At 39.1% G+C, this 15,114-nt stretch overlaps 1 protein-coding gene across 1 annotated transcript; it reads right to left on the bottom strand.

The window, feature by feature from the left end:
• Positions 1-73: 73 nt before the first annotated feature.
• Positions 74-14,758, bottom strand: LOC104257879 (homeobox protein CDX-1). The gene is made up of 3 exons (XM_009812793.2): positions 14,326-14,758; positions 4,134-4,279; positions 74-328 (listed from the first exon to the last, which is right to left on the bottom strand). The coding sequence occupies exons 1-3, from the start codon at positions 14,756-14,758 to the stop codon at positions 74-76; spliced, it is 834 nt and encodes a 277-aa protein (XP_009811095.1).
• Positions 14,759-15,114: the final 356 nt, after the last annotated feature.

The raw sequence follows: 15,114 nt of genomic DNA on the forward strand, positions 1-15,114 counted from the left end.
GTCCTCTCTTACTGTAGTGCTCCATGTACTGGTAGTTTATAGAGTTCGTTATGCAGTAGCTCTTCAGGCAGCCTTACTGAGAGGCCACTACCTGCTGCAGGTTCCCGTTGTGCTGCAAACCATTCATGGGAAGTGGAGGTGGAGGAGGTGGAGGCGGGAATAAAGAACTGGGCATTTCTGAATGAGTCTGTTGGTCAGGAACTGGCATTGGGCTTACTGAGCCAGAGTCACTCTGCATAGAGCCAAGATTGCTGCCATCAAAATGAGTCATTTTCTTCTTCATTAATTTTCTTTCTTTGGCTCTGCGATTCTGGAACCAGATTTTCACCTGCGGAGGAGCAGAGGAAATTTTTTTTCAGTTGCTAATAGAACGCAATGTGGTCTTTTATGTATACAGTCAAGGGTCATAGGTAAAATCAATTGCATGAGGACCAGTGAGAAAGGCAGTGGCAAACTGAGACAACAGAACTGTTTGCTTTTCATACAGGTAATCTTTCCTATCTGGTAATAAAATACTTATTAATAGTTTGATAAAAAGAGTTTTTCAGTGTTAGTTTTATTTTTAGGAGGTATTGCTTTATGGAATGGGCTTTGATTTTTTTTTTTTTTTCCCCCCCTGTACAAAATCTAACAGAGCAGAATCTCATGTGTCATAGTGATGGCCCAAAGAATCTGAGAGTATCTTTACACTGAAAACTATATGCCCTAGTCAGAGCAAGTCAAAACCTGTTACTGGCCTATAAACTGAGGCACAAAGGCTTTCCTGTTTGGATGCTGCACATTAATTGCTTAGCTCCAATGAGTAAGCCAATGGAAATACACTTCTGAGTAGAATTTCACCAGTGCGCTACTCTTGGTACACAATGTTACTTCAAAATATTGTAGAAGCGGTGCCTTAATAGCTAAGTGCCTTTTATTGCATCCATGGATGGAGCCAGAATCTGCTGCTGCTTCCAGCACAGTCCGCTGCTTTATACCCTAGCCACTGCTCTGTCACAGAAACACAGTCATCTTTGGGAAGAAGTGAAGCAACTATTGAAGAGTACATGGTTTTTGATTAGGACAGAACAAGTGAGCACATGAGATGAAGTTGATGATTAACGGTCAATTGAAAATACAGCAGAACTTGTTCAGGTGTGAAAGGGTGAATATTCTATGCCAACTGAAAAGTCTTTGGACCTGAATCCCCAAAGTTGGATTTAAAGTAGTGCACGCCAGCTATTTATTCTTGGAAATGGCTCTGTATTACGCCTAGTCAGTGTAATGAGTCAAGCTACCTCATTCAGATATGTTGTGTTTTCTTGTTGGTGTTCAGATGGCAAAGGAAACACTTTTGTCACCATTTTCTGTAACGCAAAGAAAAATCAATGGTTTGCTGAGAAATACTGATTTGTTTAGTTATCCTTTGCTAGAAGCTAGAACGGGAAAGAGAATGATGATCAGAAATGAGGTAAAACAATAAGAGGTGATAACATCTGTGGCTGCTAGGTTGTGTTTTAAAAGAAAACCAGTGCTGAAGTCCCACAGAACATCGTAAGGAGTCTCTGTGACAGTCTTGGTGTACTTATCCTCGAGGCATTACTATTCCCGTTTTACAATTGAAGAATTCAGATACATGCAAAGCTTGTGGAAATTTGAACTAGGTCTCTTAAGTCCCAGGCTATCATGTGAGACATTTGGCAGTTCATTTTGTTGTCTTAGTTTCTGGAATATCATTTCAGTACCGAATTATGTTCCATTAAACCAGTCTCAAACACTCTCAGATCTCTTGCATTCTGATTGTGCTGAGGTAATCTAGTTTCATCCGTGCATTTGCCAAAATGCATGAAAAGATGAAACATTGTAAAAAACAAACTAACATCTGTTTCAGAATTACCCTCTGGCTTCAGTGTTCTTACCTGCCTTTGAATTTAGGTTTTTGTTCTGGTTTGTTATTAAACTAGGAATGCAGATCTGCAGCAGTGATCCAGAGAGAATTTTAGTAGGCACTTCAAGGTCATATGCCAATTATCAAATAACTACAAGTAAATAGAGATCTGTAATGTGAGACTAAAAGCTAACATGGTCAGTTGCATCTGACTTATTCTTCACCTGTTTGCCTGCCTTCCCTTCAGTATTTTTTCCCACTGTTCACTTGTTGTGCGAGTAACTCTTCTCCTGAAGTCTAATTTTCTCTCTTCTTTCTTGTCCTCATCATATCCTTTATTTCTGTATCCTTCCTATATTAGCAATGCTTTGGTTTGCCTTTTTTTTTTTCTTCATTAGATATTACATCTTTTCTTCCTTGTATAAACGATTGTTCTTTGTCCTTTTGTCTTGAGATATTCCTTCCAGTGTCCTGGATGGGATTTTGGCATAGCCAGGACAAAAGCTTTTCCAGAAAATCATTTCAGGTTTTAGGCTGAGTGCAGTGGAACTTGGGATAGGACAGTGTGTCTTCAGTCATATTCATACAATGGGGTTGTTTAATTTGTACGAAAGGGTAGTGGTGGGAGTACAGATCCCATATTACTTTCTGAATCTTACATTTTCAGAAGTGACTTCCGAGATGTAGGCTTTATGCACTGGAATTAATTTCGTTCATGACATATATTGAAGATGAAGAAGCGCAAATATTGCAAGAACGGTTGCCATGTTTCCCCAATATATGTCAAAGAAATGTATTGCATCTTTTTTGTATCACCCCTTCAAATATACTAACAAAAAGGTTTATCAGGAATTATCACTGAACTAGGAAGTTTCAAGTAAATATTGTTGGTCATTTACAGAAGCAGGGTCATAATTTTTAAATTCAGCATAATGAAGTCAAGTTATTAAGGTTTTAACAGCCAGCAAAAAGACACACAGTGTATTTTTTTTATACCTGGTTGAAATAATTTTAATTTTCAATAATTAAATACTCACATTCAGCAGCAGATTGAGAAATATTTGCAAAATGGGTATTTGCTTCTCCATTTCTGTAAGCTCTTTCAGTGTGTGCTGTGTAAGACAAGTTCAAGTTGGATGAACAGTGCTACAACTAGGTGGATTTTGGACTATGCCTGCTCAGTAGAGCCCGTAAAACAATGGTGAATCAGGCGTAACCTTCAATGAGTGATACTGACTAATAACTGACTGAGAAAACAGTGCTGTGATGGTTTGCAAATAGAAAAGGCAGCAAATGAGCATATTGTGTCCTGAAATCGATTCAGGGAGATACTGCAGTAAAGCTTTTAATTTTCTGTTTTGCTGCTTGCTTCAGCATACTGTATCAAGAAACTCCCAAGTAAAATGGGACCAAACATAGGCTCAGGCCATGTTATGAATGTCTTTGCGGGAGATCTGGCTTGGCATCTTGTCTCGGTTGTTTGCATGAGCCAGCTGAAGTGCTTGAGAGCCAGAGGCCATGTACCTGCTTTGCTTTGGTAGGGGGTGGCACAGGTCTTGGCAATTGCATGATTGAAGAAGGCAGCACAGAGTGGTTCTAGAGTAAATCGTATGTATCTTTTGACCAGAAAGGATTGTGTTTTGATTTATGTTGTGAGAGGAGAAGTGGAATTTGGAGGGGGTGGGAGGAAATAGTGTCAGGAGAAAGGAGTAGCAAGTATGTAGGAGATCTTTAACAAAAGGTAAAAGGCAGCCAAATTAGAAAATACCTTCAGGTGTCCTGAACATACTTGAGCTCATCCCTTCCATTCTCTGCTAAGACTGACCTTGTTGAAATTGGTTAAAGAATTCCCACTGACTTCAGCAGAACCAGGACTTCGGCTTCAGAAATCTCAGAAGAAACTTCTCCCTGCTACCACTATCCCAGTAAAACAGCGAGAAATCTGGGCAGGATTTTGTTGATATTTTTAAACTCTTGTTTCTCAGAACAGGAATGTATGTAAGACTGGTGTTTGCTTTTTCTGTGTTGTTGCACAGCTCCCTGATGAGAGCTGAAGTAGCGCTGATGGGATATTTAGAAACGAGTGCAAACAAGGCTGTCAGGCCGTTCAGCTGGATAGTTTGAGTTCCTACACTGCAAAGGGAACCCAGTCGCATTGTTTGGTTTTTAGAGGCATTAGCATTTTTGTGTTCTTAACCAGTACGGTTGTCTCCTCATCAGCAATAATAAATTCAAAGAAATCCTGAATGGGTGATCAATACTCTACCTGTCTCTCGGAAAGTCTTAGGTTTGCAGCAAGTTCAGACTTCCTCCTGATTGTAATGTATCTGTTGTAATGAAATTCCTTCTCTAATTCTAATCTCTGATGATCTGTGTAAACCACTCGGTACTTCTCTCTTGTTCTTGTTTTACCTGTTTTGAAAGAAGAACACATTGCTTCAAGCTAGAATTTTTTAACTTTAGTAACACAAAATATCTGGCTTTACATTTGAAAATATGTTTGTGGGTATTTTAGGCCTGATTCTCTATGCACTTACCCAGAGTAACTCCCTTGACTGCAGTGGACTCGGTCTTCATTTACAACACAAGAGGTTCATACCATCAGATTTTGGGTTTGCTCCTTAGAAAATAGATGATAAACTGGTCCTCATATTCTTTATCACCCTTGTGTTATCATTTGGGAAAGGGAAGGCATTCTTGTTAAGAGCAAGGAGCCAGGAAACCTGGGTTCTGTTCCCAACTCTGATGCAAGCTTCCTGCCTGGTGTTGAATTGCTCTGTTTCTGTGTCCCTAAAGCTGATACACTGCTACCTGTTTCAGAGTGAAATTGTGAGGGATATTTTACTGCATAGAAAATACTGAGAGCTTCCAAAGTTCCTCACTTCTTGTTGCTAGAAAAATTAATACAATATTGTGATTGTTACTGCAACTTGGAGGTTGTGTTTTTCCTTCAAGTCTGGCACAGTCTATTCACGACTTGATAATAGCACAGGGAATAGTAACGTAGATTTTCAGATGACAGTTAATGAAAAAAAGAAAGCAATAATACTTAACAAAGGACATTGAACAATGATAGAACTGCAGCATCTGTTCTTTTGCGAGCAGCACTGCTGCATCCTTTCAGCTGTGGGTACAGCTGACTGAAGCAGACATGGCTCAGCAGTATCTGGGTCGTTAAAAAGTAATGGCAAATGACATGAGCCGGTGAACACAGATGCAAGTAGCTGAAATTTGTATGGATTCTGTACAGGATAATTTCTGAGGGCAGAATATGTTGGCAGTAGTAAAAGAGAATTGAGAATGGGAAAGGCTACTGATGCTTCCTGTCTCACCCACCTTTCCTCTGTTGTTAAAGTTTATGTTAGGCAATCAATATATCAGAGATCAACACCTGCTTAAAACTAAGGCCCCTGAGCCCTAGCCTAAGGTCTTTCTACATTTTTGAAAGATTGGATCATTGTTGTGTTAAAGACCAGTGTTACACGTTTGCTAACCACGGTCTTACCATGTTTTTGTGCTTCCTTGTCTGTCTATATTTATATGGACATTTCTTCAGATGTATCTATTTAGACTGTAAATTGTCTGGGACAGGGAATGTATTTTTAGTTGGTATTTTTTTGCAGTGTGTTCCACTGTGGTTCTGTAGGTCATGAATCTTTGTCTCCTTAGTGGTCACTATAGTAGAACAGCTCCTGTAGACTCAGGTTCTCTCAGATGATGCGTAAAACCTGAGGCATATTGTGGCTTGCTGCCTGTAGCAGTCTGCTGTTGCTGCAGATGTAGCTTAGCTTCGTACAATAGCTCAGATTTGCTTACAGATCTTTTTCTGAAAAGAATGCGTGGATGCCTAACTTTTAAAAAAACAGGTTTCTCAAACTCATAATAATTGCACTCCTAATAAGAGCAGTTAAATTTTGAATGGAGAGGACTGAAACAGATTTTCAGGCACTGAACTGGTAAAATTTCAGTCTCCGAGTCGATCACCACGGCACACCGCCGCACAGCAACCAGCTTCCCCCCTGCAGGAGAGAATAGCTGGAGGTTTCATGTATCAGTGGTATCAAAGGCCTGTTTTCTCCCCAGCCCCTCCTTCCAACTCCCCTTGCTTTTGAAGTTTAAGTAGCACCCAAAGATCAGAATTCAGGGTACAGAGCTATAGCAGAATCTTGAAGTACTTTATCCCTTAATTCATAATTTAATTTCATGGGTTAATGTTTTTTTTCCTCATCTGTGGAGGGAGACGTCTCTTTGTTTTAATAGCTGAACATATTTAAGATTAACATTGCCATCGACATGCTGTATACACTGTATGGTAATGACTTGAGAGCGATATCACTTTTTTCTCTTCCAGCATTTGACAGTGAGTACTTTGCTACTTGTAAGAATTTTTGGCTCACCAAGGTATTGTTTGCATGAGAAGGTTCTTCAGGCTCTGATCCTTTTTGTACTATTTATATGGAACCTAGATACAGAGTTGTTTAGCACTGGAAGTCCTGGTCAGTGCAATGCTGTAAACAAATATTGTTACACCTCTGGTTTTGGATAATAACAGGTTCCCCTATGTGACAGGGTTTCTCTAGGGCTCTTCCTCAGCTTATAGAACAAGGTCTATATCAGAATTTGATCCTTCAGCTTCTATGCTCCATGGTGTTCAACCCTGGGAAAGCACTATGCATTAATAGTGAGTTTACAATGCAATGGGCGTTTTCCAACTGTCTTGAGGCCATCAGCCTGTTTACTTGGAATATTTCAATAGGGAAAATGGGTGTGTGCATGTTTGTGCGCGTTCCTTATGCTGGGGTTTCTGCTCAGTCCGTGCAGCCAAAACCACTTTGCTGAAATCTGTTAACTTCCCTGTGAAGGTTCTGCTGTGCTGTGCTTGGCTGGGGTAGATATATAGGACGTTCTCATTTCAGTAGCATTTCTATCATTGTGAAACTGTAGTGAAAGCAGAATTAGCCCAATTATGTTTACACTGATAATCAAGTGAAAAGTGCTGTTAATTTCACAACATTATGGTAAGAATTTTAGAGTCTCTAAAGAACAGCAGTTATTCAGTTCAGTCCACATAAATACTAGGACATTTGTTTTCATTCATTCGAAGTGTAAATTGTTTGTTTAACATATGGTCACCTGTGGTGCTTTAATGCCTCACTTGATATTTTTTAACTTTTGATCTCTCTGGCCAGTGGTTTGGTTAGGTTTTTTTCCTCTTTAACTGAGAATTTGGGGTCATTCTGAGGGACAAAATGTTTAAAATGTTTCCTTAGTCTCCTTTGTGTTGTTAAGATGGAGTACACAGAAGAGCAACAAGGTGATTTTATCTTGAACTCTATTCTCATTCAGAAGCCGTAGACAAATATCAAATGTTCTTCTATTGCCAAAACAAGGTGGTATACTTCAAGATAAACCTTCCTGTTTCTGGTTTTGAGTGCTTAAGCCCTTATTATCTGAGTAGGAGAGGGTTGGGTTTTTTGCTTTTTAAACTGAGGAAGAAATTAAACGTATGTGGAAAACAGAACTTTCTCCCATAAAATATTTTACTTTCATATGAATAGCTTTCAGTTTATTTTTAGTAGGTATGATAATATCTGGTTTCTTTCTGAAGGAAGATTGGGAGCTTTCACATCTAATTTCTTTCTTTAAGGTAAGTTAAGAGAAAGGAGAACATTTCTTTCCTCAGAGTCAACAACAATCTGAGAAAAATTCTCTATGATTTGTCACATAAAACTTGTCTTTAATAATTTGACTTTTTTGTGCAGAGTAATACCTTCTGTGAGAGACAACAGACAGTGGGAGCTGAGATCTGCCAGGCTCTCCCGAGAGGATACTTTTAGTTCTGGCAGGGTCATTTTGTAGTCTGTTAGGCCTTTACCCAGGCTCTCACTGATGTAGTGAGAGTCTTCCTAATGCCTTTGTTGGATGCTGGGTTGGAATTAGTCTGCATATGGCATTTCCTTTCAAAGGCAAAGTACACTTTTATTTGCCAAAGTTAACAGCAGCAACAAAACCTATGGCTAAATAGTTTGGGACTTTAGCCTCTAAATCAGATGGAATAGATCCACTCCACTGCATTCTGAGCCAAATCTTGCAGAGCTTCTACTTTATTTACAGTGATGCATTTTATTTCAAGGAGAAGTATTACCTGAGTAAAATTTGAGGTAGGACTAATGGATTCACCCCAGAGACAGCAGAAGGATGTTCTTCACTTCTCAGACTTCTTTAGGAGATAATGGCAGAATTTAATGATGCAATGATAAAAGTTAATATTTTAATCCAATTCTTTAGTCAAATCCTGCATATTTTACTCACTTAGGTGAGTGAAATTACCAACATTTAACTCTCTACAATCTTAATTAATCTTTTGTTAGTGACAGATCATCATTTTAATCAGCGATATAGCATCAGGTTTATTGGAAATGTGTTCTGTCATGGACAGTTATACTACGGAATTGCAAGTGGTTGGAGAGGTTATTAGTAGTTGGGGGGAAGAAAAATGAAACAAAAGAGCTTTGAAGCAGATACCTTTGCAGTATGACTGCCTTTGTGTTGGGGGAGTGGATTTCCTGGTTTTAAGGAGCTATTTAAGACCAGCAAGTTTTGTCAAAAACCTATTTTGCAAATAGTGACTCTTGAAGAGTGCCTTCAGAGTAACAAGAAGTAAGACATTTTTCAGACTTAGAAAACTTCTCATGAGATATGGTTTAACAACCCTGTTCTATCACACCCACTCTAGCAATTTTTGTGACTGGCCAAGTTTTGAGCTGGGGGAAGGGAACAGCTTTCCCATTGGTCATAAAATTCACAGAGTATTTCTTCTGAAGACAATAAAGCTAGGAGAAGGCCTCTTTATTTGCTGTGAAAATCATCACCCTTTCCGGCAATATAACTCCTGAAGAAAAGAGGGAGAAGGAAGAGACAAGACTGCATATCAAAGCAAAGAGAAGTGTTAAAAGGGTCTGTTGCCTCAATATGACAGATAGGCCTCAAAACCTCAGACAATGTAGCCCAGGAAAGGAAAAAAAACCCCACCATCGGACCTCACAACTAGTTTACAAAGCAAAATAAATTAGCATTAGAACTAGCCCTGGCCCCTTTTTCAGTGCCTCTTCTCTTAACTTTTCAGGAATACTCTTCATCTACTGAAATTGGCATCATTCATAAAATCCAGAAGCTACCTAATTTAGACAGAAGATGCCATAGTCTAGAATAAGTTTGGATTACTACAAAGCATCATAATCTGGATTCCATAGTTTAACATTGTTTCAGAGGGAGTTAATGTCTGTCCTTGACGATTGGAAGTTAGCTTAAGTCAGCTCGAAATGTGAAACAGCTTTCTGGCCTGAAGATATGCTCAGTTCAAATCTGCATCTTCACGTTAGCTCAGCATTAAGAGACAGATTAGTGATTAGAGATTTTTGAGTTTAGAAAGATATGGACTGTCAGAGATCAGGCCCCAGAGTTTTGTTTTGGGACCATCTCTGGATATCTATGCACTTTAAAAGTGTAGGAAAAGAAAGGGGCAAATTCTCCCTAGTGTAATTTCACTGACTTAATTGAAGCTGTAAAGCAAAAGTAATTTTAAGTAAATCTTGAAGACAGACATTGTGTGCTGCACATGATGTTCTGTAAAGTTAAGTTAAAAAAACCCCCTCACACACTGCCATTGTATTAGAAATTGTTACATGGATCCAATCCTGTATAATGTGGGTAATAATATTCCTGCCAGAAGTCTTGGGGCGATGAGTAGGACTATTCATTATTGCAAAGTTGGATGCCTAAAGGTTTGTGAAACATGGTGAAATTCTATGTTTATATTTTCTGCTGAGTCTTGATCATTTGTTCTTGTTACACATGTTCAGATGACTTGTGCTGGAAAGAACAGAATAGGGTCATAGAATTGGAACCTTTCAACAGGCTTGAAGAATTTTCCCTTCTGTTCTGCTGACTTCTATTTAAAATGCTGATGTTTTCCATTCTGAATATGTTCTGCTATTCTGTAATAAAGCTCATTGGCCAAATTCTATCCTTCACTTTTCTACCGTAAACTTTTCTATTCATCTTCAACGTACAGAAGTGATTGAATCCAAAGCAGAGTCATTTTTATCACCTTTAAACAATGGTTGGACAGACTGCCCTGTATGGATTTTGTCTGGCAGAAGGACCCAACCTGCAGTAAATGTAGGTGGATTTCTAAGTGGCAAGGTCAGGGGAAATCCCATTGCCAATGACCGTATAGACTAAAAAGCAAGTGATTAACTGAAATTTTTTCCAAGTGGTGTATGTTCTTTAGGCATTCAGCATTTTGCAGGAATGGCTTCTTAAGAAGCTTGTTTTTCTTCCTTAGATTTGAAGGAGTATAACTTCTTCCTTCTTCAAAGACTAGATGCTATACATTTACAGTGCGTTTGGTAATAATGCTATCAGCACCTGTCATCAGCATCAGAAAAACTGTCTTTTTGTCTTCAGAGTAATTTTTTTTTGAACAAGAATGATAGGAGAGTTGTCATCTACGGGAAAAGTCTCTGCTCATAGTTTACCTCTGTTTCAAAACTTGTTCCTTCCCTGTTTTATGGTAATGTAAGTGCAGATCTTAAAATATACTTTCAGCTTTGTGAGCAAATTCTCATTGCTGCTGGAACTGCCTGTAGTTAACTGTTCAAACCCATTGCTTTAGGCCCAGTTTTACCACAGATCTATGTTGTTTTCTCACAAAGGCAAAAAGTATACTCCTGTGTGAGTGATTGCATACCTCCATAAAAATATTGAAATCAACAGAAGATCTGTAAATTGTTCTAAGGTGGTTTTATTCTACTTTCCATCAAAGAATTTGCCTGTAATTATGATTTGTGTGTGTGTGGAATTGCCACCTCAAATCCCTAGCTGTCGTGGCTTTCTTCTGTCCTCTGTTACAATTGCTAGTTGCCTTGGCTTTGCTCGCCCTTTCAAAGTGGTTGTTTAGGAGAGGGGACAGGAGCAGTATAAGGCTTAGAAGAAGGGTCCTTTTCAATTGGTGTTCTTGGTTGAAAATACTAAGTAGTCAGTGTTTCCTCCTTCAAGTGTTCTGAGTCAAAACACATTTGCTTTCTCCTGTATCCTGAACACCCTCAAGAATGCCGTGACTAGGCATTGGATCCTACGTGCACTGCATTTAGGATTAAGTCCCAGTCCCTTCAGTTCCAAATCTGGAGGGAGAGACATTCAGACATCCTTCAACCAGAGAAAGAATGATGGATGAAAGCCTTGGTAGGTCTTTTCTGCAGGACATGCATTCCAGTAACACTAGACCAGGATGACAGTCTTGCATTAAATACTGAGATCTTCCAGTGGTTTCAAGTAGCATAACCTCATAAACTTCACTTAACACCAGTTGAAGACATGGTTTTATATTGGATGTTGTTTTTAAAGTTACGGAGCAAGACTTGAAATAACTCCTTCCTTTGTTCCAGGTTAGTTGTGTAGATAACAGAGTATCAAAACACCTGTAGGGCATGAGGCAGTGGTAGAAATTTCAATAAAGTGTTTTGTTTGTCATCTATCAGGTCATGAGGCCGCAAAGCACCAATAAGAGAAGCTAACCGTGAAATCTCTGGAGATGGAAATGTCACTGATTCTGGGCCTTGTTTCTGTAGCTGTTACAAGTCAGACTACTCAATGTAAGTCAACCTTTAGAAAGATTCTCTCCTGATCTTAAAGGGTTAAGATTACAGGAACATTTCTTGCACACTTTCAAGAATATCTTGCAAAAATCACCTGTCGTAATAATTATTGTTTCCATCGTGGAATACTATTTTTATTGATAATTAGTATTTTGCAAGAAGTAATGAACAAAAAATAAAATTAATTTGTCCAATTAATTTCTGTTCTGATTACTTCAGGTAAGTCTGAGCCTCAGTTTTTCCATCTTTAAGAATAGCAGCTCATATCTGTTTCACAGGGAATAAGGAAAGCTAATAAATAATGGGTGTGATTCCTTCACTTCCCTATACAAAACCGCTACTGAAATTCCTAAAGGTTTTGCAAAGAGGCGGAAGGGTAATGCTCAATGTATGCATACAGCTTTAAGGATGTCAAAAGCAAAGGATTCCATCTAAGAAAATGCTGAGGATTTTAATCATGGTCCAGCAAACAACATTGGTACTTGCAGTTAGCCTAGTCATGCATTTGAAGTCATTTGCAACTCTTGCATGCTCAGAATCAAACTCACCTGAGTGCATTGCTAGAGCTGACATTGCTGTTAGGGCAAATTTAAAAAAATATTTTATTTTTTGGAAAAGGGGGAGAAACAAAAGTGCCCTTGCTTTTAAACAGAGGAAAAGGAGCAAATGACGAAAAAGGAACCAACTCCAATGAAGCAGATCTGTTGGCACTGAGCATTCCTGGCCTAGCAAAAAAAATAAGAGGGGAAGAAGCAGCAGGAGAATTACTTATCTGGATTTTTCCCTAAACATGATGCAGTTCCTATTAAATGAATGGATGGGCTCCCACTAACTTCAGAGGGCGTTACACTGGCCCATGGGCATTTGGGAGGATATGCTCCTATGACGTGCTGATTTCTTCAGTTCTTCTTGAGATGAAGATGCTCAATATCTTGTTGGACCATTCCAGAATGGAGGGACTCCCAACACCTCCTGTGAATGCTCTGACCCTTGCAGGCTTGAAATTAGGGAAGTTAGAAAGCCCTAAGCATGCTTCTTAAGCAGGCAGTTAGAATGTGGTGTATTGTTTGATCGATCGATCGATCGATCGATCGATCTATCTATCTATGTATCTATCTATCTATCTATCTCACAGTGTCCCCACTATAAAAGGGACAGCACAGACAGATCAAATCAGGTCTTTCTCTCAGAGAGGCTGCAATTTAAATCCACAGGAGCAAGAGGCAGGTAGGTAAAGAAGAGATGATTAGTGTTTTTTTGAGCAAGTATTCTACTATCTGTAAATCACGTAGTTTGTGAGCAATTTCATTGCCCTTGTAAGGACTACTCAAAAGTAAACTGTAAGTTTTTGCAAGACCAGCCCTCTTGTTTTTTCTTGTGTAGTAGTCAATGAAGAACAAATATGATTTTAAAAAACCCAACTACTCTTTTTTTTTTTTTTTTTTTTTTTAAATTTACCAAAATTCTTATTCACCCAGCGTAACAACCTACTCTGATTGTCCTATTGACTTCTATGGACTTCTAAGTTGTGTTCAGCAGGAGTGAGGATGACTAGGTCTGTCCCTATAAATTAGATGCATTGTTTTAATAAAGACAATTTTTCTATATAGTTGCTTTCATTTTTCTAAAGTATGTTTTAAGTAATTACATTCCCATCAGAGATTGATTCAGTACTTGCTTTGAAAACTATTATTTACAGGCATGTGTGGAACAGAGCGGGGCGGGAGGAAGGGCTGAAAGGAGAGGAACCTTCCTGGGATGTAACACTGAAATACTGTGAGCATCTCTTTAGAGGAGGTATTGAGCATCCTTAATTTTACCGATCTCAGTGCATGTCAAAGTTGCTCAGCACCTTGTAGGATAAAATACTTTTATATAGCACATTGTGCCTCTGTTCTTTTCAGGCAGTTTTCCCTCTTTTTCTTTTCCTTCTCCACTTTCTTGTTTCATTTTTTTTTTCTATTCATACAAGGTACAGATTTTTGTTTTAGGGATGCTCAATATTTATATTTTTTCCTATTGTTCCTCATCACAATCAAACAGAACCTGTTTCTCATGCTTCATGACTTATTTTTACTGCTTAAATCCAACTGAGGAATTGTTTTGTACTCATCGACTATTATGCATCAGAGACTGATCTGTCGCTGTATTAACTGATTGTGTTACCACGGATCTTTGTATTCCTGCATATTCTGAGAGCTACTACTACAAAGTGAAGCAAGCCTTTCCTTATCATTCCTGTTTTTAAAGCATTGACTCATTGTTTGATCTTGCAAATCTCATTTCATTTCAGCGTTCTGAGGTTTAGAGAGGTTGTTTCTAATACAAAGCCTTATTTCCAGCTCCCCTACTGTATATATTTTACTTGAACTTTTCATATGTACTCTAAAACTTGCGGAAAATAAGCAAAGTATAGGTGATGGTGAAATACAATACTTTCATCATGATTTCTTTCTACAGACATGCTGCTTCATTCCAATCTATAGGACTCCTATTAAAAGCAAGTATTTGATATCACAATTTTTTTTAACATATCTGAGCTGAAAATACTTCTCACTGTCAAAGGACATGGCTTTTCATTTGCCTCAGCATTAAAGGTCAAGAAAGAAATATAATAGTCAGCTGATCAAAACCAGCATCCAATAATCAAACCAATATTTAACTGCTAGCAAGAGAATCCTTCAGAGCAATTAGGATCTTTCTTTGTTAAACTGTACGCTTCCCTCTAAACAAGGAACTTTGCAGAAAAACCCCCCAACAATGCAAAAAAAGTGAAATCTCTTCTCAGTGCCCTCATACCTGTAGAAGTGGATTGCACCGTTTTCCTCATCCATTCATAAGAGCTGTGCCTTTGGCTGTTGGGAGAGATTTGCTGTGTATTAATTGTTTCTACAGGAGGTAACCCCCCAGATCCAGCAGGATGGAGGGAGCTGTAATCAGCAGAACTGTAGGAGACCTGTCCAGGAGACGAGCCATTGATCTGCGCAGCAGCAACCGTGCTGGAAGGTCCTGGGCCGTAAGCGTTCCAGTCTTCCCGCTGTGGGCCATAGTGAGATCCCCAGGTTCCCGCAGGCTGTCCATGGTTGTCCAGAGTTGGCACATGATGATATCCCATGTAATCTGAATAGGGTGGAGTGGAGACAAAGTTTTGCACTGGCAGGTTGTTGCTGCCGCACCTTGCAGATCCTGGATACATGCTGGTTTCTTTATCCAAAAGATAACTCACATACATGATGCTCACAGCCTGGCTTTGTCTTGCTGGGACATCCTGCTCCTCACAGTGTTTGTTTGATCTCTCTTCCCCTCCTCTTTCTTTCTCTCTCTTTTCTAGCCCTGACTGGCTCTATAAATGACTCACGCTAGCCCTGATGTCCCTTTACTACACATGATTAACAATGGTTCTACCAGGTGCTGGTAGTAACAGTTTACTAAGGTCCTGCCTGATGTCACAGATAACTGCCTGCCCCAAAATTACATTTGCATTCAAATGAAGGGCTGACCATGCAGGCAACCCCACCTTGCTGCTAGTTCTAGTGCTTCCTTTCTCACAGATCCTTTATGTATTACCATCCCTGTTCTATACTTCTT

The sequence above is a fragment of the Gavia stellata genome, chromosome 14 (assembly GCF_030936135.1).
Source record: "Gavia stellata isolate bGavSte3 chromosome 14, bGavSte3.hap2, whole genome shotgun sequence".
In the NCBI taxonomy this organism is placed as follows: domain Eukaryota; kingdom Metazoa; phylum Chordata; class Aves; order Gaviiformes; family Gaviidae; genus Gavia; species Gavia stellata.

Excerpts from the sequence above, each read along its gene's own strand:
- LOC104257879 (XM_009812793.2), bottom strand. The coding sequence starts at position 14,758 with ATGTATGTGAGTTATCTTTTGGATAAAGAAACCAGCATGTATCCAGGA. Across the intron at positions 4,280-14,325 it reads GGTGCAATCCACTTCTACAG|GTAAAACAAGAACAAGAGAG; the intron begins GTATGAGGGCAC and ends CTTTCAAAACAG. Across the intron at positions 329-4,133 it reads TAAGACTTTCCGAGAGACAG|GTGAAAATCTGGTTCCAGAA; the intron begins GTAGAGTATTGA and ends GCTCCTCCGCAG.